The sequence below is a fragment of the Diceros bicornis genome, chromosome X (genome assembly GCF_020826845.1).
Source record: "Diceros bicornis minor isolate mBicDic1 chromosome X, mDicBic1.mat.cur, whole genome shotgun sequence".
Lineage (NCBI taxonomy): Eukaryota > Metazoa > Chordata > Mammalia > Perissodactyla > Rhinocerotidae > Diceros > Diceros bicornis.
The window spans coordinates 42,081,198-42,092,398 of NC_080781.1; the positions used below are offsets into that span (position 1 = coordinate 42,081,198).

Consider the following 11,201-nt stretch of genomic DNA (forward strand, 5'->3'; position numbering starts at 1 on the left):
TCGCCTGCAAAATGGGTACAGTCACATCCGTCCTCTCCCTGTGGCCAGGAAGACTCGCATACATGAGGGCCCAGCCTGCACCTGGCCCGGCACACAGTAGGGGCTTTACAAGCACTCACTGAAAAGCGCAGCAAAGTCATGAAATCATATCTGCTATTTTCATGTTATCTTGGCCTCAACCCATATTTTTTGGCTGGACACTAAGTCCACAGGAGCCCAAGTCAAACAGGGTCCAAGAATCTAGAGGGTGGGCAGGTGGGTTGGGGGAAGGCCTCCCACTGCCCAACAGGTGCCCCACCAGCAGGGGGCCCGCCGCTCCCCTAGCCCGCCCCACCCACTGGGGCACCAGCCACTCCCTGGGGAGGAGGGAGGAGGGAGAGGGGAGGGAGGGAGGGAAGGAGGAAGGGAGCCTCAAAGGCCAAGGCCAGCCAGGACACCCCCTGGGATCACACTGAGCTCGCCACAAACCCAAAGCAGCTGAACCCTCTGCACCAACCAGCCCAGGTCAGTCTCAGCCCCCCAAGAGCCCCCAGCAAGGCAAACTCTGGGCCTGCTGCGCCTTACCTTAAAGCTATTCCCCCAGCCTGCTCCAGCTCCCCAACCCACCTTTGGTCTCCAAAGTGTCTACGACCCCTGAACTCCTTGACAGCTCCTCCAGACCACCTCTTGTCTTTCTAATCCTCATCTCTAGCCCAAATCTATACCCCAAACCCCACCTCTCTCTGCCCTGACTCTCATCGACTCCTTCCAAGATATCCATGTTCCCCTGATCCCTTAACTCTGCTCCCCATACCCCATCTCTGCCCCCTAAACATGCCTTCATCCCCCCAAGTCCTACCTTTGCTCCAAATTTGATTTTCACTCACCCAAAGTTGTCTGTCTCCAAGTTCTCCCCAAAAGCTCACTTTTGCTCCCCCACACCTATTTCTGCTCCCCAAGCCCTTGTCTGCTGCACAACATCCTTATCTCTGCCCCAAATCCTCTGACCCCCTAAACCTGTCTTTGGCCTGCCAAACCATAGCTCCATCCTCTTACTCCCTCTCTGCCTCTCAAATCCCATATTTGTTCCCTGTGACTTCTCTCTGACCCCCCAAAACCATTTCTCTCCTTCCTTTTCTGCACACCAAAATGTCTGTCACTCCAAACACCAAGTCTACTCCCCCATATCTGTTCTGCCAAATGAATCCTCATGTCTGCCTTCCCTAAACCCCATCTCAGCCCCAAAATGTCTCTGTCCCCCGAAATCTCCTCTCTGGCTCCAAATATTTCTAATCATCAGACACATTTCCGCCTGTCCAAATCCATCTTTGATCCCTAAACTCCATCTCTGTTCCAGCAAAACCCTTGGGCCCTCAAACTTTTCCATGACCTTCAGAATCTGTCTCTGACCCCCAAACTACACCTCCAAGTTCTCAACTTTATCTCTGACCCTCAAATTTTCACCTCTGATCCCCAACCTTGTCTCTGTTTTCCCAACCTATTTTTGATCCCAAAATGTGAACTTTCAAGGTTGTCTGTGCTCCTCAAACCCTGTATCTGCTTCCCCCAAACTCCATAGCTATAGCCCAAACCTCTCCCTGACTTTTCAACCCCATATCTGACCCTCAAACTCCACCTCGAACCCTCCTAAGACTCATCTGCCCCAGACCCCATCTGTGCTCCCTTTGGTCCTGAGGGATACCCCCTTGAGGGCTGGGATAGGGACGTTACCTGGGGTGAGGGGCTGGGTCGAGGGAGAGTTGAGGGTGCCAGCCTGCTGCTTGCCACCGTTGGGGCAGCACTTACTCTAGTGGGGCAGCTGATAAGAAGCTTTCATATCCCCTAGCCTCGAGATAAACTTTATCTCTGTCCGGAGAGTGATAACTGGGGGTGGGGGGGCTGGGCCCCCGCCACGGGAGGGGTGGGCAGCCCTGGACCTGGCAAGGTGAAAGGTGCAGGGAGAGGGGGTGAGGGGGGGCAGTGGGGCTGGAGGGAGATTATGAGGGGTGAGGTGAGGACGAGGGGATAAAGGAACAGGGGTGATAGCAACAAAAAGAGCAAGACACACACAAGGAGACAAAGAGAGACGGGGAGAAAAAGAGATAGGGACATGAAGAGAGAGAAAGGAGAAACAGAAAGAGAGGCAAAGAAAGAGTAAGAGAGACAGAGAGACAGCAGGAGAGAGAGGGAGACCCAGGAACAGAAAAGGAGAATGAGACAGGAACACAGAGAGAGAGAGATACTCACAGACAGAAAGAATCATGGAGAGACAGAGAAGAGAGAGATGGAAGCTGAGAGGAGAAGCTAAGACATCCTCCCCAAGGAAAGACAGTGGGGACCCTGGGGCCTAGAGGAGACTGGTGATGGACATGTCCACAGGCCCATCTCTTTCTCAGCACAACCCCCAACCCCAGGCCCAACACTTGGTGTGTTTCCACAGGGGGTCACGTACTCAGGGGATTTCAAGATGGCCTTCTACTCTATCTCCGTCACTCAACCCTACAGACAGGGAAACTGAGGCCTTCAGATTCACAGGGCAAGCCAGGGGCAGGGGTAGGTTTCCTGGCTCCTCATCTGGGACTGTGTGCAGTGGGGTATGGTCAGGGATACGGGAATGGTAAGAGAGACAGGGAAATAAGGCCAAAGGGCGGAGAGAGAGAGAGAGAGAGAGAGAGAGAGAGAGAGAGAGAGAGAGAGAGAGAGAGAGACAAACAAGCAGAAAGAGACAGAGTGGGACAGATGTAGAGACGTTCTGACATTCGGAGAGATATAAGTGGAGAGGGAGAGAAAAGAGAAACAGAAAGAGATAAAAAGATAGATAAAGATAGAGAGAGACAATCAGGGAGATAGAGACATGGAAAGACAGAGAAATGGAGAGAAAAAAACATTATTCATTCAAAAAAGCACAGAAAGAGAGAAAGGGCAAGATATATCATGGTAGCATAGAAAGATGGGAGAGAAATACAGAGAGCCAGACTTGAGAAAAAACAGAGTGTCAGGGTAAAAGAGACAGGGAGACAGAGAGGTAGAGACAAAGATACACACAGGGAAGGACAGAGGCAAAAAGGCAGAGACCAAGCTGCCCTCTCACAGGTCTTAGCTTGGCCCGTCACCACCTCCTATCTGGCAGATGGGGAAACTGAGGTCTGGGGATGGTGGGAACTCAAGGAACCCAAAAGCAGAACTATGGCAGACCTCCCCAGGGGAGAGGGTATGGGTAGAGGGAACACCTCCCACCTGTTCCCCTCCTCAGAGGAAGCCAGTGGCCTTTGGGTGATTTCAAAAGTTGGGCGGGGATGGCAGAGATAAGCAGTGGGAGGTACTGACCCCCCCAGGCAGCAGAGAGGAACTCAGGAGGCCCTCTGTCTGCAGACCCAACGGAGGGGGTTGGGGGGGAGTCAAGCCGGAAACCATGGGGTTTCTTAGAGTCAGAAGTCAAGATGCAACAGATAGGGATGAAGTTGGGGAGCACACAGGAGGGTGAACCCCAAGGTCCTGATGGGTGACTAAGGGGTTCAAGGGACTCTGGTTCTGCACCCCAGCCCACCCCAACCAGACTCCTCTAGAGGGAGAGGGAAGGGAGGATGGGGGCAGGAGGAGGAGAAAATGAGAGGGAGAAAGAGATGAGCAGAAAGGAAGGGAGAAGGGAAGGGGAAAGGATAAGAGGGGAAGAGAAGAAGAGGAGGCGGAGGAAAGAGGAGTGGAACAGGAAATGTAGAAAAGGGAAGAGGGAGAAAGTGTGGCTGAGAAAAGAGGAGGGGAGAGGAGCAGAAGGGGGACCAAGGAAAGAGGATGAGAAGGAGAGAAAGAGGAAGAGGAGGAGGGGAAGAAGAGGGAGGAAAGAGAGGAGAAGGAGTAGGAAGGGGGAGTGGAAAGACAAGGAAGAGGGGGAAGAGGAGAGGAGGAGACAGAAGGGAAGCTGAGTGAGAGAAGGAAGAAGAGATGGAAGGGAGGGAGGAGGGAGAAGAGGGAGGGAGGAGAAGAAAGACAAATGGGGCAAGAAAGGGAGGAGAGTAGGGAAGAAGGAAGGAGGGGGAGGATGGGGAGTGAGAAGATAGAGAGAGGAAGAGGAGGGAGAGATGAGGGAGGAGTGGGAAGGGAGGAGAGAGAGAAAGAGGAAGGGAGAGGAGAGAAGGAGGAGGAGGCTACCAGGGAGGTGGAAAGGAGAGATATGGAGACTGAAGGATGGAGCCAGAGGAGGGAGAAAGGAGGGAAGGTGGAGAGGGGAGCAGAGGTGGGTTTCTGTGCCTGAGTACCCATCTTGTCCTCACAGGTCAAACCCCAGAGGCCCCATGGAGTTCCCTGGCCTGGGGCCCCTGGGGACCTCTGAGCCCCTGCCTCAGTTTGTAGACCCTGCCCTGGTGTCCTCGCCACCAGAGTCGGGGGTCTTCTTCCCTCCTGGGCCCGAGGGCTTGGATGCAGCAGCCTCCTCCACTGCCACCAGCACTGCCACAGCTGCAGCTGCAGCACTGGCCTACTACAGGGATGCTGAGGCCTACAGACATTCCCCAGGTAACTCCTTTGGGTGGCTGTCTTGGCACTGGCTCCATGCTGTTGGAGTTGCCATGGTGACCCTTAGCTAGGGCAGAATCCCACTAGGAGGTCATCTTGAAAATGGCCACAAGCCTTCACATGGCTGTGCTGACTACTTCCCCTAGTTAAGTCTAGACCTGGCAATGCCAACCTGCCGTATTGGGGTGGCCATATTGGGAAGCAATGTTGGAAGAAGGTGGTGGTAGCTCTAGCTGTCAAGTGATCCATGGGGCTCCAAATCCCAACAGTTATCCTCAAAGCCCATTTGGAAACGGGTGGAGGTTACTGCTGTTGCCCGAGTGACCAGTGGAGCTCAGGATCCAAGAGTCACCCAATGGCCAGCAGCTGTTCAGGTCACTTGTTCTGGAAACTTGGCCACTATGTTGGAGCTGCTGGGCACCATGGCACCCTGAAAGCAGGATGGCTTTCGACTGTTCTCCTTCCTTCCCATACCCAACCCCCAATAGTCTTTCAGGTCTACCCACTGCTCAACTGTATGGAGGGGATCCCAGGGAGCTCACCATATGCCAGCTGGGCCTATGGCAAGACCGGGCTCTACCCTGCCTCTACTGTGTGCCCCACCCGTGAAGACTCCCCACCCCAGGCCCCAGAAGATCCAGATGGGAAAGGTGGCAGCAGCTTCCTGGAGACCTTAAAGACAGAGCGGCTGAGTCCAGACCTCTTGACGCTGGGGCCTGCACTGCCTTCATCAATCCCTGTCTCCAGCAGCGCCTATGGAGGCCCTGACTTTTCCAGTACCTACTTTTCTCCCACTGGGAGCCCCCTCAATCCAGCGGCCTATCCCTCCCCCAAACTTCGTGGAACCCTGCCCCTGGCCCCCTGTGGTGAGGTTCTCAAAAAGGGTCTGGGAGGTTGAGGTTGGGGCAGGGGGAGTCCAAGACAAAGCTGAGCTGAGCCTGGCTCCCCCTTCCCTTCTGTCCACCCTACCAGAGGCCAGGGAGTGTGTGAACTGCGGAGCAACAGCCACTCCGCTGTGGCGGCGGGACAGGACAGGCCACTATCTGTGCAATGCCTGTGGCCTCTATCACAAGATGAATGGGCAGAACAGGCCCCTCATCCGGCCCAAGAAGCGCCTGGTAAGACCCCAGACCTGCCTCCCCTTACCCAGGAGCTGCTGTTCTCACTCTGTGCAGGGAGCCCTGTCCTCACAACACACACACAAGCCCTGTCCTCATGCTCTACAGGAACTCCCATCCCCATCCCTACAGGAACCCGGCTTTGTACAGGAACACCTATCCTCAGCCTGCCCTCATAGGCTGCAAGCGGCAACCCGGTCCTCTCCCTGCACAGCAGTTTTCATCCTTGGCTTCACACTGGGATGCCCTTGGGGCACTTCAAAACAACTGGGGCCTGGGGCCCTCTCCTAGATGTGTTCATTTAATAGCTCTGGGGTGCTGCTTGGGCATCAGGATTGTTTTTAACACCCCAAGTGATTCCAAGGTACGGAAAAAGTTGGGAACCACTGATGTAGTCCCCCACACAATACCCAAAACCCCTATCCCAGCCAGGAGGCCCTGTCCTTGTCCCATACAGAACCCACAGTTTTCACCCTGTACAGGAAGCCCTGCCTTCAACCTGACCCTCACCTCTTGGGTCCTCCACCTCCTGATGCGCCGATCCTCACATTCTCTTCCCCCAGATTGTTAGTAAACGGGCAGGTACCCAGTGCACCAACTGCCAGACAACCACCACGACCCTGTGGCGGAGAAATGCGAGTGGGGACCCTGTGTGCAATGCCTGTGGCCTCTACTACAAACTACACCAGGTGCGCCCTGCTGCCTCCTCCCCTCCCCAGTCCCACACCATGCTTCCCTCCTCCCCATGCTCCTGTCCCACCCCAAACTTTACTTCCCCTCATCACCCTCCCTCTTTTCTCCTTCCTCCCTTCTCCATGTTATTCTCCCTCCTTCCTCTTCCACCTTCCCCATCCCTCCCTCCTCCAATCCTTCATCTCCTTTCTCCCTTTCACTCCCTCCTCTCTTATCCCTCTTTCTTGCTCCTCTCCTTCCTCCATCTCTATCTCCTTCCTCCTCTCCTCCAGCCATCAGCTAACTTCCACTCCCCTGCCCTAGACAGGGGACAGCTCCTATCAGCCTAGGAGGCTTTCTCAAGATCAGGGCCTCATGACCTTGGGATTCCTTAGGACAATACCTGTGCCACACCCTGGGCATGCTCCCCTAGTCCTTGAACCAATTCCCTATTCTTAGGAAGCAGGGTGGAGAGGGTGTCTGTCCCTGGTCAAGACAGAGAAGCAAAGGTCTGGAGCTGGGAAACACCCATGGCCTCCCTTTTGGCAGGTGAACCGACCACTGACCATGCGGAAGGATGGTATTCAGACTCGAAACCGCAAGGCATCTGGAAAAGGGAAAAAGAAACGGGGGTCGAGTCTGGGAGGTACAGGAGCAGCTGAAGGACCAGCTGGCGGCTTCATGGTGGTGGCTGGGGGCAGCGGTAGTGGGAATTGTGGGGAGGTGGCCTCAGGCTTGACATTGGGCCCCCCTGGCACTGCCCACCTCTACCAAGGCCTCGGCCCCGTGGTGCTGTCAGGGCCCGTTAGCCACCTCATGCCTTTCCCGGGACCCCTGTTGGGTTCACCCGCAGGCTCCTTCCCCACAGGCCCCATGCCTCCCACCACCACCACCACTGTGGTGGCTCCACTCAGCTCATGAGGGCATAGAGCACGGCCTCAGGGCAGGGGTGGTGTCCCTCTCCTCTTGTAGCCAGCTATCTGTACAACCCACCCTCTGGGCCCCAGACACTCCCTGGCCTGGACTTTCAAAGCTTTTGTAAAATAAAACCACCGAAGTCCTGAAATTAGGGGTGTGAGTCTGTGTGGGACTGAATAAAGAGCAGTGGTAGGTGGGGTGTCTATCAGTGTCTGTGACTCTTTGAGGACAGTGTATGGCAGCAATGTATGACTGTGTGAGGCTGAGTGAGATGGCATATGCGGCACTTCACAACTGTGGGTTATGACATGTGATTGCAGCAGTATATGTGAAACTACATGTGACAGCATCCAGGTTGTATGAGACGGCATGCATATCCACACATCACGGTGAGAGACAGTGTGGGACTGGCCGATTGCACTGCATGGTTGTGACCATGGGGGTGAGGCTGTGTGAGATGGGGTGCGTGACACTAGGTGACAGAGAGAGAGAGGGCATGGGTGACTGTGAGAGGGTGTGGAAGTGTGTGTGCGACAGCGTGTGCTGAGGAAATGTGTGGGGTTGTATTCGTGTGATTGTGCACCACTCAGGGCAATCTTTGAGACAGTATGACAGCATATGTACTGGGCACAGAATTTGATCCATAAACATTTTTGGAATGTTGAAAAAGAACTGTGTATGACAGTGTGTGAAACGTAACAGTGTGACCATGAGGGTCTGCATGTCAGGATGTTTTTGTGGGTCTAGTAACAGCAGTATTTCTATGCAAATCTGTGTGTGTGTGAGCATATCATGTGGCACGTCCCATGTCAGGATGTCTCTGAGTGGCTGACAACGTGAGCACCTCTGCATACACTTGTTTGTGGAGGCATCAACATGTATAGTTTCAGTTGGTGTAAGTTAGGGACCTTCTTCCAAGGGACAAAAGATATGTTCAGGCCAGGAAGAGGGGGAAGGGGTGGGGCTGGAATGGTAGCCATCCAGAAGGTCAGAAGATCAGTGCGGGACTGTGGGGTTGTCCGTGGGCCTTCCTGTCACTCATCTCTTATCTCTCTCAGCCCAGCTCAGCCTATAGCCCTGTGGGAAATGGTAGAGAACCAGAGGGGGAGATTAGGAGGACAAAATAACCTCTGGGGGTGATATTTAGAGCCCGTAGGTGGGGGAGCTCCCCACAGTGCCAACTCCCTCCCCAACACACCTACTCACCCGGATGAACTGCTCCCCACAAAGCAGAATCTGTTCTTCCATTTAACAAACACTTACAGAGGAGCATGCACTGAGTCAGGTGATGTCCTAAACCAGACAGGTTAAATGGCTCAGCTTCGTAGCTGGTGGCACTGGCCAAGTCAGGCTCCATGGCTTAGCCTCCACACTACCCAGCAGCTCCTAACAGCAAGCAGCACCATTTATCCAGTGCTCACTGTGGGTCAGCAACAGCTGGGAGGCTTCAGTTGCTTCAGTTCATGAACACCTGGAAAAAAAAGACCAAAGAAAGTATACTCACACTCACTTTCCTAATGAAAAAGTGAGGTTCAGAACTGATGGGTAACTTGCCCTGACCACACTGAGTTTAAGCAGTAGGTTTTGGATGTGTGACACCCCCGCAAAGTGAGTCTTGCTCATACTTAATTGGGCTGCTTCTCTTTATGGCTTCTCCCCTAGAGCCCCAGAGATGGGGACTGCGGGCCCACACATCCTGAGTATAGTATGGGTAAGGAGCTGTCCTCAACAGAAAAGCACTTTCAGCTAGTCGCCACACTAGCCCACTGCAGAATCATAGTAGGCCGTGCTCATTACAGGGATTGTCCAGAACTGCCCTGGCCCTGTAAAAGCCTCCTGCCTGGCTGCCCCACAAAACCCCAGCCCCCTCACTCTGTAGGAGCCCTTGTCCTCATCTTAAACAGGAACCCCTCTCAGAACCTGAGCTGGAAATGTACCTGGCCCCACCTTGTTCAGGAACCCTGGTCCTCACTTCTAGAAGAACAGCTGCCCTAGCCTGGTACAGAAACCTTGTGCTGGAACTCTTAAGGGAACCCTTTCTCTAATGACCAACAGAAAACCCATCTTGCCCCTGGACAGGAACAGCAGCCCTCACCTTGGATAGGAGGAACCCCTGTCCTCCCACAGCACAGGAACCTCTGCCTTACCCTGGTTAGGAATCTCTGAACTCATGCTGTAAGGAAGCCCCTGCACCACCCCTTACAGAAACGCCTGTCTTCACCCTCTTCCTAAGCCTCAATCTCTCTATAGAAACCCTGTCTTGACCTTGGACAGGACATCTCTGTCCTCACACTGTACTGGAGCCCTGTCCTCCAGATAGCATTTTAGAAACACTTCACTCACAATAAAATCTAGTTCTGAACCACTGACCTGGCTCTTTCCGCAGAAATCCCTGTCCTCAACCTCTTCAGGAACCCTGATTGAGTGTAGAAGCTCTTGCCTCCATTGTTGACAATGACCCCCAACATCACTCTGCACAACAATCCTGATCTCACCCTACCCCATAAAGTCCACAGGAACTCATGATCTAACTCTCAACATAAAGCTCAGTCTTGAACTTAGATAGAAAACCCTTTCCTGACCTTGCATCAGGGATGCCTGTCCTGACTCTCGGCTTTAAGCCCTGACCTCCTCCTATACAGGCACCTACAGCCTCATCTGGCACAGGATCCCCCACCCAGACACAGTACAGGGCTCCCAGCCCTCACCCTATGTTAGCTCCATGGCCCTGACCCCTACAGGAAGCCTTGCCTACAACCGTACTGCAACCTCTGACGGGACTCTCCACAGAAAACCTTTTCCTGACTCACAACAGAAATCCTTAACTTGACTCATTTACAGCAATCTCTGACCTGATCCTTTATAGGAACTCCTAACCTTGCTCTCTGGAAACACTCTCCTGACCCTGCATGGGAAGCCCTGATGTGACTCTCTGTGACAGCCCTTGCCCTGGCCTTGTCCCAGAGCCCCACCCTTTCCATGTGCAGGAGCCACAGTCTTGACCCAACAGAAGAAACACTAACCTGAATCTCTGAAGCTAAGTGTCCTACCTCTGCACAAGATCTGTCCTGACCCTGCATGAGACCACCCTCTGAGTTCCAGCAGGAACTTGTGTCCTGAGCTGGTACAGAAAACCCTCACACTCAATGGGAACCTTTGACTCTTGAGAGGCATCCAGGATAAAAACATCTGCACTCTATAGGAACCTCTGCTCTGACATTGTTAAATAACTCATAAGCTGAATCACCATGATTACCTGTCCTGAACCTGTACATGAACCCCTGACCTAACCCCTAACAGGGTCACTTGACCTGTCTGTCTCCAGGAACCTAGCTCTGATCCTATACAGAAACACCTGGCCTGAGTGATCCTCTGGCCCGACCTTCTACAGAAAACCACCCTCCTGGCCTCTAAGGAACACCTAATCTTAATCTCCACAGGAAAAATTGCCTTCACACCCTTCCCTCTCCCTCTACAATGTCTCCAACCCTCATATTTTCCTATGAACCAGCCTGACCAAGTAATAGAATCATTATCCTGACCCCAGACAAGAAACACTAACTTGACCATATAAAGAAACCCCTACACCTACACAAGCACCCCGTCTCGATACTTTAAAGAGAATTCTCTACAGCAGTGCTGTCCAACAGAAATATAAAGCAAGTCACATACGTCATTCTAAATTTTCATGTAGCCACATTAAAAAGAGATAAAAAAGAGATGAAACTAATTTTAATAATATATTTTAGTTTACCCAATATATTCAAATATTTCATTTCAATATGTAATCAATATAAAAATTATTGAGATATTTAAATTTTTCCTCATACTAATTTTCTGAAATCCAGGGTGTATTCTACACCTATAGCACATCTCAAGTTGGACTAGCCACATTTCAAGGGCTCAGTAGCCCCATGTGGCCAGTGGCTACCACACTGGACAGCATAGTTCTGTGGAGTCTATAGAATCCTGTAGCAGGAACTGCTATAGGCTCTTCAAACC

At 52.9% G+C, this 11,201-nt stretch overlaps 1 protein-coding gene across 1 annotated transcript; it reads left to right on the plus strand.

The window, feature by feature from the left end:
* The first annotated feature begins 430 nt into the window (after nucleotides 1–430).
* Nucleotides 431–7,392, plus strand: GATA1 (GATA binding protein 1). The gene is made up of 6 exons (XM_058535808.1): nucleotides 431–504; nucleotides 4,253–4,491; nucleotides 4,980–5,357; nucleotides 5,464–5,609; nucleotides 6,173–6,298; nucleotides 6,831–7,392. Exons 2-6 carry the CDS (start codon nucleotides 4,272–4,274, stop codon nucleotides 7,200–7,202), a joined length of 1,242 nt encoding a protein of 413 aa, XP_058391791.1. The 5' UTR covers nucleotides 431–504; nucleotides 4,253–4,271; the 3' UTR covers nucleotides 7,203–7,392.
* Nucleotides 7,393–11,201: the final 3,809 nt, after the last annotated feature.